The 20,349-nt window shown below is 34.6% G+C and overlaps 1 protein-coding gene across 1 annotated transcript; it reads left to right on the top strand.

Moving 5' to 3' along the window:
* Positions 1–257: 257 nt before the first annotated feature.
* Positions 258–19,772, top strand: LOC110369952 (VPS35 endosomal protein-sorting factor-like). Its single transcript, XM_021325612.3, has 18 exons — positions 258–415; positions 503–593; positions 684–788; positions 1,029–1,173; positions 1,293–1,447; positions 1,644–1,816; positions 1,950–2,292; positions 2,569–2,744; positions 2,831–2,934; positions 13,879–14,060; positions 14,382–14,528; positions 15,014–15,183; positions 16,057–16,219; positions 16,757–16,928; positions 17,398–17,537; positions 18,035–18,203; positions 18,458–18,723; positions 19,250–19,772. Exons 1-18 carry the CDS (start codon positions 396–398, stop codon positions 19,337–19,339), a joined length of 2,811 nt encoding a protein of 936 aa, XP_021181287.3. The 5' UTR covers positions 258–395; the 3' UTR covers positions 19,340–19,772.
* The last annotated feature ends 577 nt before the right edge of the window (positions 19,773–20,349 follow it).

Raw genomic sequence — 20,349 nt, 5'->3', positions numbered from 1 at the left:
CCATTCCGGTTGGTTATTTCGATTATATTGAGCATAATATAATAAAACGAGTATTTCTGTAGAGTGCGAAAGAATGTACTATTAGCTTTTGGAAATTACTACACAATGGCATAGAGTTTAGTGCCGCATCAATCAAACTTTTATGTTACTAAAAGAGGGAGGTAGAAGTACGTAGCCACGAGCCCCATAAAATCCAATATCCTCATACGACTGGCAACATTGAAACGTTTTTGACAGTTGACTTGACGGCAACGGAATTGTCAGTTTTTATGTCACATAAATGTCATTTTCCAGACATATTTCACATATTTGTATGCTTGTGTTTATTTACAGCAAATTGCAATTCTCTTTAATTAATTTGGGTTCATTTCAGGAATTTCACGAGAACTGCAACTATGCCTACATATTACGAATGGTTAATAAAACATAGATTATTAGAATCAGTATTTACATTATTTTATTATATGAATACATAAAGGATGTAACTGTTAACATATTTCAGGACATCAAGAAAGAAATCCAATCGGATTAAACATGTTTCTCCTAGTTTTGAAGTGACAAGTTATCCTCTTAAATCCAATGTTATTACAATTGTGAGTATCACATAGAGAATATCAATAAATAATTGAGTTATTTGTGTCATGTTTTGATTTTGGCTTGTTTGTACCTATTTCAATTTGCAGAAAGAACCAGTTAGTTCCAGCATTATCGAACACATAAATAAATGGAGTTCTAATTTTGAAGAGGTGGATCCACTATTGAGATTTGAACAAATGAATCTGGAGGATGTGAGTAACCTGTGGTAAACAGTCAACCCTAGAACAACTTTATTAAAAGCCTTTTTGTTTTACAATTTCTGTGCTATTAATAAGAATTTGAACAACTTAGCATCCTTAAATGGCTTAACAACAAATCTCTCTTATAAACCTAGTCCTACAACTAATAAAATGGAATACACATAAAATAATTAAAAACTGTAATAAAAAAATCCATGAATTTGAAATCCCATAATCTTTGGTATTGTTTAGGATATCAACCCAGTTGAGGCAGAAACCATTGAAGGTGTGAATTATTCTAAGGCATGGAGTACAAGACGCTCTGGTATCCTTAGTAAATACACAACGGGTGAAAAACTTACCATTGTTAGCAGCTATCTTCCTGGCGGAGAAAAAAGTATGTTTCTTGGAAGTTAAATAAGAATATGGATTTACACTACTTTATTGAATAATGGAACTAATCAAAATTTCCTTTTTTTCTTTTGTTTTTATTACTTTAAGTTAGTTCTTTTTCAGCTCTTATTAGACAGGTTTCAAATTTAAATGAAAAGGTTAAGCACAGACTGGAGCAGTTAGATGATTTTGATGAGGGTTCTGTAAGGAAAACAATGGGATTAAGTCAACAAGAATTTGTCACAAAAATTAATATGCTCAATGATGAAATTAAGAAGGTAATTTGTTGCATACACTATCATAGGACATATGAAAGACTAAATTATAGATAAGTCATTTACCTAGTATAAAGTTAATCTCAAAACAGTTCATAGCCATTATTAATTATCACTGAGACAAATCAGCAAGAATTCATAGTGTAGCAAACTGCCTCAATAAATAGTTATCTACAACTGATGTTTCATGTGATTACAGGCTTGGGACTCTGAACAGAGGGTCAAGGCATTCAAGATAGGCATCCAGTGCTCAAAGCTTCTGTCCGACATTAGTGTAATGCAGTTTTATCCCAGCAAGTTTATACTGATCACTGATACACTGGACACATTTGGCAATTTAGTGTTCAACCGTCTCAAAGAGAAAAGTTTTGGGTGAGTGACCATAATTTTTTTGAAAGGGTCCAGTACTATAATTGAAAATGTATATAATTTGAAAATAATATATAAATAATATATAAATAACATGTAAATAAGGCTTTTTGAAAATTAGCAGTATTTTTTTCAGAAACAACAGTCTTGTGAATGTTCACAACATAGATCCAAGGGCAGTTCCAGAGGCTGCTAAAGAGACATGCCAGAACTGGATGTACAAAATGGCTTCTATCAGAGAATTACTCCCTCGCCTCTATATGGAGATGACATTACTGAAATGTTATGTCTTTATATCCAAAGATGAAATAAAGCCAGCCATAGCAAGGATTACCACTATGATAAGAGGAATAGGAAATCCTTTAGTGGCTGTTTACTTGAGGGTTTATTTGTGTCACATTGCTACTAAACTATTGGGTAAAGAGAGTGAGGGATATTTTTATAACAATCTAAATGAATTTTTGGAGGAATATCAGCAGGTAACTGTAATATTTTATTAAAATATGTATGTTTTTAATTATACTAATAATGTGTCAAGTGTTTACTACTGATTTTCAAACATGTTTATGCTTCACTGGCACTGGGTTTACAAGCTATACTTATTACTTGATTATATATTGTTATGCCTATGGGCCCTTTCAAATTGGACGTTTCCGAAAAACGGATGTCTAACACGAAACGTCCAATTTGAGAGAGCCCTAGGACCTAAGTATATGCAGATTGGACATTTAAATAAACACCTACTTAAATTTTAGATTTTCTTAACATCAATGAGGAAAAAGTATGAATCACAGTTGCTCACACAAGACAAGTATCTGAACCTTTATGTACCAGCCCTGGATTGGTTGTTGTTTGGGACACTAAATTCTAATAAATGTAAAAGTGATCTATTGGATGAGTTCCTACAAAAATGCGAACAAATTGAAAACAAGTATGTAATATGATGTTTAAAAAAATATTGGGTAAACAGTAATTAATTTCTCCTGTTAAATTAACTATTATTTCCCTCTGTTTTAGTGAATTATTTCTAAGCTGCGTTGTCTCAGCCTTTGACTCTCCGACTATTATTAAAAAGGCTCCGAAAATTCTAGAGATGGTTCACAATTACGCTGATAAAATGGGTATAAATAAAAATTTATTTATGCATGAATAGCATCCCCTTGTTTAAACTCTCTTTCAAGAAAAAAGTTGCTTCAGACCGCATCTTTCTCTCTGCATGAGTTTTTCAAAGTAAACATTTAAGGCCATGTAAGAGAAGGGACGAGTGAAATGCCATTTAAAAATGTATATTCTACATTGCAACACACAGAAAACAAATATACGTACGTATACGTATCCGCCTGTACGTATACGTATCCGCCTGTACGTATATCTTAGCGTAATCTACTAGTCTACATATCGTTTATCAATATAAGTCACTGAGCTGGAGCCGCATGAATGTTGCGATTCAGCGCAGAAAGTTGCGTCGGGCGCAACATCTTAATGGCAAATTCACTCTTTCTTTCTCTTCCGCGGTTGGCTAAAGCCCGAATTGCGGCTACACCTAGGTTTAACCGACTACAGCTAGGTGAATCGGCAATATGCGGCTAAACAAAGTATTTAGGTCCAGTTAGAAGTAGGCATAGCAGTTATCATAGCCGGTTACACTCGTGGTTAAAATTAGGTGTTACCTATTTCTCATCGGCTCGTAGAGCTAGGTTTTCTTTTCTGTTAAGCATGTCTTTATCTTGTCTCTCTAGACTTTTTGAATCTCTCTGATCTGATATTGTATGAATGATCTGAAATGAACATTGACCAAGCTGTTTCAGTAAAACATAAGGAAGCAGTGGCGAAGGGTGGTTTAATGAAATAGGGAAGCCGCAGCAAAAAAAACTGGGGGGGGGGAGTACTCAGGGATGGGAGGGAGAGGTAATGAAGGTAATTTCTCAGTCCACCTTTTAGCACTGACTGAGAGACTGATAGTTTGAACATGTTTTCTCGAGGAATTCGGCAGATTATTAATATCTATAAAACTTTATTATCTTTAGTTAGGTATATTAACTACTAGAATCTGAGAAAAGTTGGCACTAGAAACAATACATTTTAAGTATTTAATTTACAACGGCCTGTTAGCCATTGATATTTATCGTAGGTATATGTTTCATAAATCCGTCAGGACGTTAGTAATTTTAATATTGACGTAATATAGGTAGGTAATTCACCCGTGAATAGAATAGAATAGAATAGAATAGAAATCGTTTATTTGCTGAAAATGTATGTTACAGATATGGTGATAAATTAATTTATATTGTCTCAATACATTTCGCCTTACGGCATGCAAAGTATTTGTTGACGTTGACAATTTAACTTAATTATATTAAAAAAATTATAATATTACACATTTTTAACTTAAAATTCTACCCAAACTCTAAATAAAAATAAAAATCGACAAAACTAAAATACAAAAAATTCTAAATAGAAAAAAAAAAAAAAAAAAAATGAATACAAAAATAAAAAACTAAATAAGACTTACATTAAATTTCAAAAGTAAACTCTACAATAAACATAACTTACTCATAACTTACTATTTACAGTAACAAATTTTAATCTAATTCATCATTTAGGAAATCGTTAATGTTGTAGTAGCATCTGTCCTGTAAAATTTTAACTAAAGATTTTTTAAATAATTTTGTTGGTAACTCTTTTAATTTTTGCGGAAGTTTATTGTATATCTGAGGGCCCATATGTAGAATATTCTTTTTTAGTAAAGCGGTTTTGTGTCCACCGGTATACAGCTTATCTTTATATTGCGACCTCATTGGTCCGGCACGTTTCCTAACTTCAGTCAGTGATGTAAATAGGTGTTGATTTGTTTTTACAAATAGCGCTACTTCCAATATATATAGGGATGGAAAGGTTAGGATTTTTAATGCTTTGAATTGTGGTAAACAACTTTCCGTAGACTTGAGACCGGTCATTGAACGAATGCATCGCTTTTGAGCTTTAAATATACGCTCTCTTTCACTACAATTACCCCAGAATATTATACCATATCTCAATACGGAAGCTACTAATCCATGATACGCGGATACTAACGTATTTAAATTGACTTTTTTTGACAAGTTATAAAGCACGAAAGCATTTTTGGCTAGTTTCTGGGATAAATATTCTGCATGAGGACGCCATGTCAATCTGTCATCTATATTAATTCCTAAAAATTTTGTCACACTGGTTGTATCTATTGTTTGGTCTTTATATTTAGTCTCTACACTATCAGGAAGTTTTCTTTGGTAAAAATGCATGATTTTAGTTTTTTGTAAATTTATTATAAGATTGTTTTTATTCAGCCAATGTATTAACGATTCAAGTGAGTCATTTATTTCTTTCTCATAGTTTCTTTTATCACCGCATTCAATTGTTACAGTACTATCGTCCGCGAATAATGTCGTAGGTTGATGAACATTAGCAGGTAAGTCGTTTATGTAAAGCAGGAATAGTAATGGGCCAAGCACACTACCTTGTGGTACTCCAAATTTAGTGACTCTACAGTCTGATAGATATTTGATCTCCCGTTTTGTTTTAGTACATACTCTAGTTAATTCCGTGTGTTGTTTCCGATCAGTGAGGTATGATTTAATTAAATTTAAAACGTTGCCTCTTATACCGTAGCTGTGAAGTTTATTTAACAGAGTTTCATATTTTACACAGTCAAATGCCTTTGACATATCTGTAAATATTGAACATACGGGATTTTTCTTATCAATGTTATTCATGACAACTTTTAAGAAATCAAATATTGCCATATTGATATTTTTGTCTTTACGGAATCCTTTTTGTTCCTGGCATAATATTTTATTTTTAGATATGAATGAATAAATAGATTCATGCAAAGTATTTGTTGACGTTGACAATTTAACTTAATTATATTAAAAAAATTATAATATTACACATTTTTAACTTAAAATTCTACCCAAACTCTAAATAAAAATAAAAATCGACAAAACTAAAATACAAAAATTCTAAATAGAAAAAAAAAAAAAAATGAATACAAAAATAAAAAACTAAATAAGACTTACATTAAATTTCAAAAGTAAACTCTACAATAAACATAACTTACTCATAACTTACTATTTACAGTAACAAATTTTAATCTAATTCATCATTTAGGAAATCGTTAATGTTGTAGTAGCATCTGTCCTGTAAAATTTTAACTAAAGATTTTTTAAATAATTTTGTTGGTAACTCTTTTAATTTTTGCGGAAGTTTATTGTATATCTGAGGGCCCATATGTAGAATATTCTTTTTTAGTAAAGCGGTTTTGTGTCCACCGGTATACAGCTTATCTTTATATTGCGACCTCATTGGTCCGGCACGTTTCCTAACTTCAGTCAGTGATGTAAATAGGTGTTGATTTGTTTTACAAATAGCGCTACTTCAATATATATAGGGATGGAAAGGTTAGGATTTTTAATGCTTTGAATTGTGGTAAACAACTTTCCGTAGACTTGAGACCGGTCATTGAACGAATGCATCGCTTTTGAGCTTTAAATATACGCTCTCTTTCACTACAATTACCCCAGAATATTATACCATATCTCAATACGGAAGCTACTAATCCATGATACGCGGATACTAACGTATTTAAATTGACTTTTTTTGACAAGTTATAAAGCACGAAAGCATTTTGGCTAGTTTCTGGGATAAATATTCTGCATGAGGACGCCATGTCAATCTGTCATCTATATTAATTCCTAAAAATTTTGTCACACTGGTTGTATCTATTGTTTGGTCTTTATATTTAGTCTCTACACTATCAGGAAGTTTTCTTTGGTAAAAATGCATGATTTTAGTTTTTTGTAAATTTATTATAAGATTGTTTTTATTCAGCCAATGTATTAACGATTCAAGTGAGTCATTTATTTCTTTCTCATAGTTTCTTTTATCACCGCATTCAATTGTTACAGTACTATCGTCCGCGAATAATGTCGTAGGTTGATGAACATTAGCAGGTAAGTCGTTTATGTAAAGCAGGAATAGTAATGGGCCAAGCACACTACCTTGTGGTACTCCAAATTTAGTGACTCTACAGTCTGATAGATATTTGATCTCCCGTTTTGTTTTAGTACATACTCTAGTTAATTCCGTGTGTTGTTTCCGATCAGTGAGGTATGATTTAATTAAATTTAAAACGTTGCCTCTTATACCGTAGCTGTGAAGTTTATTTAACAGAGTTTCATATTTTACACAGTCAAATGCCTTTGACATATCTGTAAATATTGAACATACGGGATTTTTCTTATCAATGTTATTCATGACAACTTTTAAGAAATCAAATATTGCCATATTGATATTTTTGTCTTTACGGAATCCTTTTTGTTCCTGGCATAATATTTTATTTTTAGATATGAATGAATAAATAGATTCATATACAGGGTGTTTGGCGCATGGACCGACACAATTTTTTGGGGGATTCGTGAGGCCATGTACTAGTTTTCACTCATAGACCCAATGTCCTATATGTCACTGTATTCGAGATACGATTTTTTTTGTTTGTTTTTAAAAATTACCGGAACTATCACCTTTAAAACGCTATAACTTTTCAGTCTGTTGTCGAATTTACACCAAATCACTTTCATTGCGTTCTCTGATGTATTATTATTCCAAATAAAACATAAATTCATAGCACTAGATGGAAAAAAATACTTGTTGAGCTTCAAAGTCTTAAAATGAAAAACGTATGAAAATGTCAAATTCAAAATTAATTATAAAAAGTAAAAGCTTTTATGAACTTCATTTAATAAAAAAATGCCTACTTAATACCCTTTCCAACGATATGCCACATGGGTGTGAAATCATTAATAATGTCGTCACAAACCTAAAGGTACACATTAACCAGTGCCAGGGTAATGAAAACACAAAATGTTTTAAAATGTTTTAATTAAATTTAAGTTATAAATTATGTTCAAAATGACTGCCTCTGTTGCGAATGCATGCACGGCATCTTTTCTAATTTCTACAGTCGTCGTCCTCAGTCGCATTTCTGCTTTCATAATTTCAAAGGCGCAATTTATTCTTTCGATTAAAATTTCTCTTGTGGGTACTTCAGTCGCATACACAATTTCTTTTGCACGGCCCCAGACATAAAATCCAAGGGCGTCAGGTCTGGTGAACGTGCAGGCCAAGGAATTGGGCCGCCTCTTCCGATCCATGAATTTGGAAAACAGTTGTCCAAATGTTCTCGCACGTCTCGCTGGTAATGTGCTGGACAGCCATCATTTTGGAAAATAATTGGTTCTCCATCTAATACTGGTAATACCAATTCAGGTAAATCTTCGAGTAAAAATTCAAATAATTTTCTCCGGTCAGGCGCTCTGGTAAGAAATGTGGACCGATCAGGTGTCTTCCAATAACCCCGCCCAAACGTTTACACTAAACTTAGTTTGAAAGGAACTTTGTCTTTTCTTGCGGGGATTTTGTCTTTTGCGCCCAATGGTGAAGGTTGTGGAGATTCACAATTCCCTCGTGATTAAAATGGATTCATCAGTCCACAAAATTCTTTTTAAAAATTTGTATCATCTACGTCCGTATGCATCATAAATCGGCAAAAATCGAGCCGTCTCCTGTGATCATCATCTATGAGACCTAGAACAATCCATTAAAGACTGGTAAAATTCACTTTTGAATGGCAAAACTAACATAAATTTAAAAGATAAAATTAGAAAAATAAAAGTTACTAGGTATTTATTTGAAAAACGAACCAGTAAAGCTACAAGGATATTTGTAAACGTTTAAAATAAGTGTATGGTTAAAACCATTTTAAAATACAAGTTTTTTGGGTGCAAAATTTCAGCACAATAAGGTCGAAGATAACTGGTTCAAAATTTAGTTTTACGATTTCGCCTGATAAAATAAATAAAGTACTTAACGTACCTTGAACAGAAGTGTAGTGATACGCATGCTTTCCATTTTCCCGAAGAACTGACCAAACTTTCCAAACCGACAAGTGAAGTCTTTCAGCTACAACTCGAATACTTGTCGTTGGATCCTCATCAAAGCTTGCAAAATGCTTTCATCAATTACAACATTATGTTGCCTCACATTAACGCGAGGCTCTTGGAAATTTATGTTTCCAGTCTCCCTCAGACGTCGATAGGTTGTAGCAAACGTCTCGTGGTGTGGTATACGCCGGTTAGGATAACGCTGCTGGTAAATTCTACGCGCTTCACGAGCGTTACAATTAGCGCTGCCATATGCCAACAACATGTCAGCATACTCTTCGTTGCTGAAGTTAGGCATTGTAACAAGCACGGTGAATACACCAACAGTTTAACAGAAAAGTTCAACAAACAAAACTTAACAAAAACAAACTTTAACAAAAAACAACGAAATAGGAAAACGTGAAATACACGGACACTTCCGATAGCAGAGATAGTCAAATCTCGACTAAACAAGGATCACATAACAAACTCCAACCCAATGATAGACAAAGACAAGAGATATTTTTCATGCGTAAGAAAGAGACAGGCAGTTTACCTGCCAATTACCTGCTTACCATTGTTCTATCAAACGGGTTCGTTGTTAGAGACGTTAGAGTGCGTGTTCGTTCCTGCTCTGATTTTGACGACATTATTAATGATTTCACACCCATGTGGCATATCGTTGGAAAGGGTATTAAGTAGGCAATTTTTTTTTATTAAACGAAGTTCATAAAAGCTTTTACTTTTTTTTATAATTAATTTTGAATTTGACATTTTTCATACGTTTTTTCATTTTTAAGAGTTTGGAAGCTCAACAAGTATTTTTTTTCCATCTAGTGCTATGAATTTATGTTTTATTTGGAATAATAATACATCAGAGAACGCAATGAAAGTGATTTGGTGTAAATTCGACAACAGACTGAAAAGTTATAGCGTTTTAAAGGTGATAGTTCCGGTAATTTTTAAAAACAAACAAAAAAAATCGTATCTCGAATACAGTGACATATAGGACATTGGGTCTATGAGTGAAAACTAGTACATGGCCTCACGAATCCCCCAAAAATTTTTGTCGGTCCATGCGCCAAACACCCTGTATAATTTTTTCAAATATCTTTGAAAATATAGGAATTAATGCCACGGGCCTATAGTTTGACATTTCTTCCTTATTATTCTTTTTAAAAAGCGGTTTTATCACAACTATCTTTAATTTATCTGGATACACACCTGTGCTAATACAAGCATTAAGTATATGACTTAAGGGTTTCGCTATAATATCAGACACATACTTTATTACGACCGTATGAATACCGTCATAGCCATAACTATTTTTATTTTTTAAGTTTTTTATCACTCGTGTAATATCCCGGTCTATTACCGGATGCATAAATAAAGACTTTGGATTATTAGGAATATCGTATTTACTATCTGAATTATTACTAGAGATATCTTGCACTTGGTCTATAAAATAGCTGTTAAATGATTCTGCAATTTGTTTAGGATTTTTGATTAATTCATTGCCCTTACTAATTTGCAGTATTGGTTCAATGAGTTTATTTTTATTAGCATTAATTACTTGCCATGAAGCTTTGTTTTTGTTTTGTGAGTTATTAATGAAGTAATTGTTTTGTACTTTTTGTGTAAGATTAATAATTGTTTTTAGTTTTTTTGAATAGTTTTTAAATATGTTTTTATTTTCACTCGAAGGAGCTTTTCTATATTTCCAAAGTAGGTTTCTTTTTCTTTTACTACAAATCTTTATTCCACGGGAAATCCATTTTACTTTATTGTACGGAGTTACGGTGATTAATTTGTAAGGAAAGCATAAATCGTAAATCAAACAAAAAAGGTCCATAAACTTATTGCATGCGTCATTTGGGTTATCACATTCTAGCACTTCCGAAAAAGATAGGCACTGAAGGTGCTTTTTAAATAATATTAAATTATCTTTCGAAATGTCGCGTTTCCGAATACGCCATTGTTTTAAAACAAATGTTTTACTAACTTGTATTTTCATAATTTGAGCCGTATGATCGGACAAAGCAAAATCAACTATAGAACTTTCGCATCTTTGGTTGTAGTTATGAGCAAAATTATCAAGACAGGTGCCACTTTTTATTCTAGTAGGTTGTTTAAATTCTAGTTTAAGATTGTAGTTCAAAAGTAGATTTTCAAAATCTAGTGTGTAAGAATTTCTTTTAAGTATATTAATATTGAAGTCTCCGCATAAGACGATTTTTTTGTTAGCTTTAGTACATAGTTTTCGTAATAAATTATCCAAATTTTCTATAAATACATCAATACATGACATCTTTGGTGGCCTATAAATACAAACTACAATAATTCCCTGATGACTCAACTCTATTGCACAATACTCAAATATACCAGTGATAGACGTGTTGGGAATTTCTTTAAAATCATGTCTATTTTTTATAAGGATACAGGAGCCTCCTCTTTTTTGTGTAGTTCTTGAATAACATGCTGCAAGCTTAAAATTTGGTATGTTAATCAGCGATTCTTGTCCAGAAATAACAAAGTGTTCGGTAATACACAGAATGTCAATGTCTATGTTTTTCTCAGTTTGCAGCTCTTGAATATGCAGCGCCATTAGGTCCGATTTATTTAGAAGACCAGCTACGTTCTGATGCATAATGTACATGTGTTTATACGAGAAAAAGCTCGTTACTTTGAAGACTGCTTTGTGTGGGTTCTCTTGCTGTTTCCACTGCTGACAGGTGCTGATCAACAAGAATATTATCCATAATTCGACTGTAGATATTTCTCATTCCATGTTTGTTTACTCTGCCACTGTTTATCGAGAACATATCGAGGGTTAGATCTCTGTTGCTGTCGAAGATGTATGCGTAGTTATTGTTTTGTAAGTCTAGATCCATAAGATTGTTGAACATTTCAACTTTAAAATTATAAATAGGTGACCCTGTTATATATGTAGGTAAACATAGCACAATGTTGGTATGTTTAATTTTTCGGAGTGATTCTTTTATATCATTTATTAAACTTATGTAGTTACCTTCTCCTCTTATGTCATTTTCTCCAATGAATACTAAGCAATAGTCTTCAAAGGTATAGTTATTTAATTTCTTATCAATATTTCTAATAATTTGTTTTGTGGTACTATTAGGGTATATGTAACGGCAGTATTTGAAGTGATCTGAGAAAATATTCTCTATTAATGATAAGGGTTCTACCACATTGTTACAGCTCACAATACACAATTTGTTCTTCTGTTTTGGATTTGAGATTATTTCCGGCTTGTTTCTATCTGTTCTAACATCTTTGCATATTTTATTTTTCGTGAGGCTTCGATCACTATTTTCTACTATTAAAGTGGTGTCTACTTTTTGTGAGGCGTTCGTGGTGTTACTTTCCTTATTATTACGTAACTTATCCTTTTGGTTCGGAGATGTGCAGGCAAGTGATGTTGTTAGCAGTTTTTGTTTTTTTTGGCAGTTGGAGTTCAGTGGAGTTGAGTTCTTTATATTATTATTTTTGTTTGGAGTTATGTTGACATCGCTAGATAATCTTCTAGTAGCTTTTTTTACCAGATCATGTTTCACATTCATGTCGTGTATTGATTGTTTAAGTTCCATGTTGACCATCGACAGGTTGTTTATTTCATTATGCGCAGCGTCTAATTCGGTTCTTAACTTCTGTATTTCGTTCTTTAGCTTGTCTATTTGTGCGCAGTTTTCATCGTCAGATATATTTGGTAAACTTTGTGTGGTGCCATCTAGTGTCATGTTGCTGCAGGTAAGGTCACACTCGTTCAATGTGCTATCTGACAATGATTGAGTGCGTTTTAGTGGTTTCTTTCTAAAGATGGTAACATTTTCGAAGAAATCCATATTTAATTTACTTTTTGTATTTTCTTACAATCCAATAAAGTTCGGTTTCTAGTTATTTTAAATATTCAAATTTCAATTCCAAAAAGTGAACAGATGGTGAGATTCGGATTCGTGCGGCGTGCCCGAGTTTTATAACACGTTTTTATTCTCAAAACTTAACCTTGAAAACTAGGTTCCTTCCTAAAGTAAATAATCTGTCGGAAAACAGTCAACATTTAAGCAATAAATGCTATCCTAGTCAAGTTTTAAAAGTAGGTACCCTTATAAGAAATCTGATGCAAACTGTATACATATCAAAATAACTCATTTCAACGTAGGTCTCTCTATTTTCACTACACTCAGCACACACACACAGTACTTGTATGTACTGAGTACCAGGTCACAGTGCGATCGCGAGGATTAGTAGGGAATAATGATAATGCCAACTACTACGAATACAAATAAATATAAATTCCCAAGTAGCGTCATTAAATCGCGGAGAATCTTAACACCGCGATTCAGGATTTGCATAAAAATGCACAACGCCATCTATGTTGACGTAATGTAACTAAAACACTTAAACTAACAAAATATTGTACACACACGAACTATGTTATTTCCAAATGATACACACACCAATAAATTCAATTAAGTAATACAAAGAAAAAATTTTTAATGGTATTATCTAAAACAAAATAAGAACAATGAGAGTGAATTTGTCTGATTTGTTTGTTTACATATTTGAGAGCTCGCGCTGTCACTCGCGCGTAGACAGATATAGCTACTCTACTCTTGACGCGTTCTTTCTCGTTCACTCGCGAGTTTTGATCGGTGGAAGCCGCTCCGTGAGCCGGCTTACCGCTCGCCCTTATTTTGCGAACATCGCGCGGCGCGGCGTGGATGACGTCACGCAAGCGTAGTTTTGTATGGACGAGGAAGCCGCGGCTTGTTTAGTAGGAGCAAAATGTTTCAAGTAATTTATAGACAATTTTTTTTTACGGTGGTAGGCGTTTTGTTATACCTACATATTTAAATTGTGTGGTTTAAATGATTATATTAATTATACCTATACCTATATTACAACTTATAGCTTGCTTCTTTCTTGAAATTCGAAAGGGAAGCCGATGGGAATCGGCTTATTAGGACGCCTCGCCACTGTAAGGAAGTACATTGTAGTAGTATGTAGTCTATTTTCTATATAATGTACAACTTATTTACTGGCATTCATATAAATTATGTTGATCTTCATATATCCATCTTCTTTTAGTAATGATGAATGAGGTTCTGGCCTCACTCGGCGAACATTTGTGCAAAGCTGATACTCACCGGCAGTTGGCGTCCGAGTCGTTAATTCAGACGTGGTGGAAGATAGCGAGCAATATGAAATGCACCAACCATTTCCTGCAAGTTTTGGAACCGTGGCTGCAGTTCGCTTGCACACATTTATCGGTAACTTTAAATATTGATACGTTGATTAGCTTATATACTGTTGCATTCGTGCTGTCTAAGTGTCTACTGACAGAAGTCTTCTAGACTTTCCGCGATATCCTGCAGCATCTTGTAGAAGGACATTGATACACTTTTATTTGCTGTGACAGAGGAAATCCCTTTAATAAAAGCACCCGCTTATTGCTTTCTGCAAGTCGATTCCCCAAAGAAAAAATCAGAATAGTGCTTGCTTAAGCATTGTGGAAAAAGGGGCTTGAAGCGCATAGTATAATATAAACAATTCGTTCGCTGAATACTCGTATTAAAACGTACTTTTTCTAGACTCAACACGTGAATGTAATATTGCGAGGCACGATCCGCTACATGATCAAGTGCGGCAAGCCAGCTGACGAGTATTCTGGAAACTTCCAATTCGTTATCAAAAGGATGCTCAAATTTATTCCTGACGTCGAGGAGTTGTTCTTAATGGTAAGATTTATTTTATTATTGTTGTTGTTGGTATGTTTTATCTTGTATAAATTCGGGATATGAACATTCACCGTCAAACATACATTTACTCAGAACTGGCTTTCCACGCATAATCTGCGTCTATTTGGATACAAAATATACGTTATCCGAATATTTACTTTCTTATAGATAATATCTTATTCATTTATTCTAAATCGATCCAAACATTTGATGGTCAAAACTTCTTTTAGAAATAGACGAAAAAATAGTCAAGCTGTCAAGCCGTTTGTAGTTTAAAATGTTTACATTTTACTATAAGTCAGAAGATTTAAAAAAAGAGCCTAATCTGTTCTTCTCTAACGTTTGTATGGTAAATTTGAAATCTGCCCAGCAAGTCCCTGAGGTTACCGCGTACAATAATCAAATTTAAAAAAAAATCCTTTATAGTCTTTAGACTATATTATATGTGATCACATACCTAATATAAAACTAATACATATTCGTAGGACGCGTTCATGCCGCTGGTGGAGTTGGTGCAGACATCGAGCGCGCGCACCCTGATGGCCAAGACAGTGCTGTCCATATTCTTCTCCAGATACACCTCCGTGCACATCGAGGACCATATTGTCATATCCAGTCTGATGCGGCTCTGCTGCATTTTGCACGATTCTATCAAGTACCTACTTCATTATTATTTTTACAGTAGATCCTTTTTGGAATATTAATTTGTAGGGTCAAGAACGCCTGTAGTACTGTTTTATATTTTTGGTACCTTTTAAGTTATAGCTATCTTGTATAACATCACACTTCAAATAAAGTAGAAACAGGGCAGAAAGAAGAAGAGACTCTTAGAGCACGTACGTTTTAACAAAAGTCTACATTATAACATACAAAGCAACGTTATAAATAGCAAGAGGGCAAAATTATGTACACGTTAAGACACATTTGCAGTTACCAAAGATTCCTTTCCAACACAATTTTCATTTGAAACAATAGCAGTTCTATTTATTTTTGTTGCTGTCTCAATGCAATGTATTTTTTGTTGTTCCACTATTTCAGATTTCACAGTATTGATTTTTCCGAACTGAGATTGGCAATCATCCAGTCAGTTTGAGAAACCGATTATAGTAGTTTTTTCAATGAATTAATTTTTGTTAGGGAGTTTTGAAACAGTTGGCAGTCATAAAAACTATTTGAAGTATTGCAAAGAGTACGAATTCGGTTTTTATGTTTATGCTGTATAATAAAGGCAGGGACTGAACTATTTTGGAAAATGTGCTACCTAAGTTACCTTCACTATGTATCTATATATCTTCAGTATTCCACTGACAAATGTGGAGCAACACAACACATTATAACGCGGCTTACAGACCACGCTATACTGTATCAATAGCAAACAGTTATATCTACTCATAGCACAAAATATCGCTCACCGTACATTGTTACAGACACGACCACCCTACACTGCTAAATATTTCTGGTTAAGCTCATTAGGCCCTTATTTGCTGTAGTATAGCGTAGTCTGAAGCCGGTTTTATTTGTTTTCTAGTGCAGTAACAGTAGAAGACGAGAGTAAAATCTGCGGCGAACTGATCAACAAGTTCATACAAGCGGTCACGTACCAGGATGACCTGGAGAGACAGCTGAACTTCTACGTCGAATGCCGGTCCTCCTTCATCAAGCTCGACGCCGTGCTCATTACTTTAGTACATGTATGTATATTGATGTGGAAAGATGTATATTATAGGGCTGTTAATTGACATTAATTGCGTGGATCTCGCATTCCGATATTTGTCCTACTGCAAATATCTGTATGTATCTACGTTGTTATGATTATCACGTTGGATTTAACTGCTGACGACAATATAATTAGAGATTTAAAAGAGTGCAATATCTGTATGAGGTAGACACGTTCTTGGCACTATTTTTATTTGGAAAAAACCTAGTCGTGGTTTTTTATGGAACAGCGTCATAATAGTGATGATGACTTGATAAGATAAGAGACAAGAAAATCTACGTAGTCTTAATTAATCATATATAACTTTCGTCAAATAAGTTTGCCGGTCTGTATTTACGATTTATTTATGGAGCCAGGGGGATCACATCCAAGGGTTCGCAGGAGTTCATGATCAAACTAGTATGTCATGAGTTCTGAAGCTCTAGTTCAGTTAATATATGGGCTGAAGATGTTAAAATCAACGGCCTTAGCTCAGTTGGTTGCAGCTAATATTCGCATTCCATGTTATTAGGCTGTGAACGCACTATCTGCGAACGCGAGCCCTTCTCGCAGCAAGTGGCTGCAGCGCGCATGCGCCGCATACTGCTTCGTGACCGTGCCCTCGCTGCACTGCACGCTCACCAAGACGCAGCTGTACCTACTGTCGGGACAGGTTGCTCTGCTCAACAACTGTATTGGACAAGGTATTTTATAAACCACTGCAGAAATGATCAGGCCTTAAGCCTGTTTGTATAGTTCTTTCGAATACGTTTTAGTGCGGCGCCACACTTTTTGCCCCGTATACGTGCTCGGTTCGTTCCTTCCCCGTGTGAGAGGAGGCCTGTACCCAGCAGTGAGCAGATAAAGAGGCTGTAACAATAAGTGCTCGGTTTGGTCTACGCGCTGAAAAATCCGAGATGTTAAAACACGCTAGTGTGAAATCATTCTTAGAGACATCAATATTTTATTTGTGGATACTTGTTGAATGGCATGTGGTGTGTCAATTCACTAACCGCTTTTGGATAGCCATTGATGCTTTCACTATCTACATGCATTGTATTAACGTTTTTTTAAAGACGAGAATGATTGTTATTGTTAATTTTGTATTATCGTTTTTTAACTATAAATGTAATTTGAAAATATACATACGTATTTAACGAAGTAATTTTGTAGCTGAAGCCAACTTCAAAGCGTTGATTGGCCTGATACCCGACATACCGGATTACATATTGGAAGATGGACAGAAGAAGCCCACGCACGTCAAAGTTGCTGGCATTCTCAGCGATTTCTTGTCAACGCTATTACTTTTACCTGTAAGTCATTCAACGTCATATAGTTTTTATTTTCGCTCTTTTTTTAGATTTTGAAATGGTAAATGGGCCGAACTTAAACAATTTAAATGAGTATCTATTAAGCTTTTAATGCAACCCACACTCGAAGACTCTCTCAGTAAGAGTGTGTGAATATCCAAAACCTTATTTTACTTGGGTCGTGACACCTATGCACTCTCCCTTTGTTGCACTCCTACATACTCTCCTGTGTACTTCTTAATGTCTTTCCTCATTTACTCCTTTATGTACTTTCTGCTATAGGTACTCCCCCTATGTATGCCCAGCACGCCGAGTATGGGCAAATTCGGTTGGGAAGGCCTTTGTCCAGCAGTGAGCGTTTACCGGCTTTGATAATGAAACTCGATCTAAAGGATTTGTTCGAATGTTAAGAAGAGCGTTTTCGTTAGTTGGTACCAAATGTTTAACAAACATAATTAATCATCTAGATTATTTTTAAACGGACATAATAATCTTTCAAGGACAACGTGGACAGCAACTGTAAGGCGTACATCTTGAGCGGATTCATCAAAACGATGGAGAGGATTCACTGGAAGAAAACCGATCCATTGTATTACAACACGCTGCTCCGAATACTAGACCTGTTATGCGAAATGACTCAGGACAATTACATTCACCATTTAGAATCAGGTTCGATTATTTTATGATAAGTCAAGCATCCCAAGTTTTACATAACCTGGGACGACTGCCTATCTCGACCTTCACACCCGGTCACAAAGTTACCGATATGATGCCGAAGTATTTGCTACCATACATGGTTCAAAAGAAACTTTGAAAATATTATGAATGTGAATGGGAGAGGGTTACAAACTATTCGGGTAGGGTATACAATATATTTTTTTAAATGAAATACATTATCCTGTACAAAAACTGTTTTGTTGCAGTTCTTTCCAATGACCAACTGTATGGGTGCGATTCAGAATTCATAGACGTATTGGACAAATACGCGACGAACATTTGTCAAGAGTTACTGGTCGTGCTGAAGCTGTTAGGCGACAACAAGGAGTCTAAGAAGCAGTACAACTTGGCGCTGGAACTGTTTTGGCGCGTTGTGCGGCGCGGGGAGCTGACCGAGCGACCCATGCTCAACCTTGCGGCTAATCTGTGGATGTTGGCGCAGAAAACTCAAGATTCCAATAACAAACTTGGTGTAAGTACACTTTACCTGCCATTAGAGTAGCTGGCTTTTAAATAATATGTTATTTCTACTTATGGTAACATGGTGAAAACCATAATCATTCACCGCCCTATCCCAATTGTGGTGTTAAACTAGCACCGAATAAATACTACTCAAACTTGTCCGTCTTTTCATCCTAGCCATTATTTTAGATTGAGGTTGTCCCTAATAAAAGATAACATAACTAGATAACGCAATAAGTGGGGCTGGAGGTTGTCCCCTTTTTGGAACCAGGCGGGTTATACATTATCTTACTCAATAGTAAACGCTCAGTATTTCTGTTACTAAAATGTTTATATTTAGGCTCCGAAACTACTTATCCAATTTGAAAAAATTTTCAACATTTGGGAATTCATAATTTTCGGGAAAGAGTTCGGGAAGAAATTCCCCCTGTGTGAAACCGCGCGGAAACAGCTAGTATACGTTACAAATGACAATACATCGAGCTTTTGCAAGGTAAAAGCATATAAAAACCATGATTGTTGTTTTATTGTTACAGAAATCAATTTTAACGGCGTTGCAACAAGAAACCAACCCAACTGTACGAGTCTTACTACAAAAGCTGGAAGAAGGTTTGAAAGTTGTGTGAAATGATCGAGATCTGTTAAAGTACTGTAACGTGTTAACTTAGTGTTAGGAATATCTAAGTTCTCGTCACTAGACCTTGCGGCTTTTGTTGTAGTCGAACTAGTTAAAGAGAAAATGGTGCCCCGACTACATGCAAATTTCGTAAGATTTGCACTTAATATCTATTTTTCTGTTAATCTGGCGCCATAGAGATATCGGCCGGTATTGTAATAGAAGTTTTGAAATTACTTTAATTACCGATAATGTCATAACAATTAGAAAATGTCATAGACCAATGATTTGTGTTACTTGTCGTTGTTTGTTGTTTTCGTGATAATTAGCAATTATTTCTATCATTCCATTATTGTATATTCCAATAACTTTAAATTATATGTTTTAATTTTATATTTAAGTATACTATAACTAGATGTATTATGTATGGGACTGCCAATAAAATTATTATTATAGAGGAATGTTCTTGTTTCATAATCCTATTTAGATTCTTTTTAAGACAAACGGTAGTTTAATTACAAAATAACTTAATACATTGACCACTTCAGGGGCGTAGGTATCGAGTCCTCAAAAAATATTGTGGGCACAACCATCCGATATGGTTGAAAATTCACATACATTCACATTAATTAGGAGAGTACATAGCAATAGGAAATAAGGGAGTTTAAAGAGGGAATATATAGGGGTAGACATACGAGAACATGAAGGGGAATACATGGGTAGTACATAAGTTACGTATATGAGTTTATATGCGGAGTACACAGGGATAGTACATAAGCGAGTTCTTATTGGGACCAAATAATGGAGTGTATAGGGAAATACATAGGGACAGTAGGTATATGAGAGAGATTACCTATAGGGGAAGTGCGTAAGAAGAAATAGGTGTGGCGTCAAAAGTAAATTAGGTTTCTGGGCATGCCGGCTGTGGCGGATCTACCGTGTGAGTGACGAATTTGCTTAATGCAGTGTGTAATTAATTTAAGTACCTACATTCATATCTGCCCCGATTCTGAAACTTAC

The sequence above is a fragment of the Helicoverpa armigera genome, chromosome 9 (assembly GCF_030705265.1).
Source record: "Helicoverpa armigera isolate CAAS_96S chromosome 9, ASM3070526v1, whole genome shotgun sequence".
In the NCBI taxonomy this organism is placed as follows: Eukaryota; Metazoa; Arthropoda; class Insecta; order Lepidoptera; family Noctuidae; genus Helicoverpa; species Helicoverpa armigera.
Note: the sequence above shows the minus strand (reverse complement) of the source record. Positions and strands in the feature narration are given on the sequence as shown.

What these genes read in the sequence shown, in the direction of transcription:
- LOC110369952 (XM_021325612.3), top strand. Translation starts at nt 396, where the DNA reads ATGCCTACATATTACGAATG. An exon ending in AATCCAATGTTATTACAATT is followed by an intron (nt 594 to 683) that starts GTGAGTATCACA and finishes TTCAATTTGCAG; the next exon opens with AAAGAACCAGTTAGTTCCAG. An exon ending in TCGAGGAGTTGTTCTTAATG is followed by an intron (nt 14,529 to 15,013) that starts GTAAGATTTATT and finishes ACATATTCGTAG; the next exon opens with GACGCGTTCATGCCGCTGGT.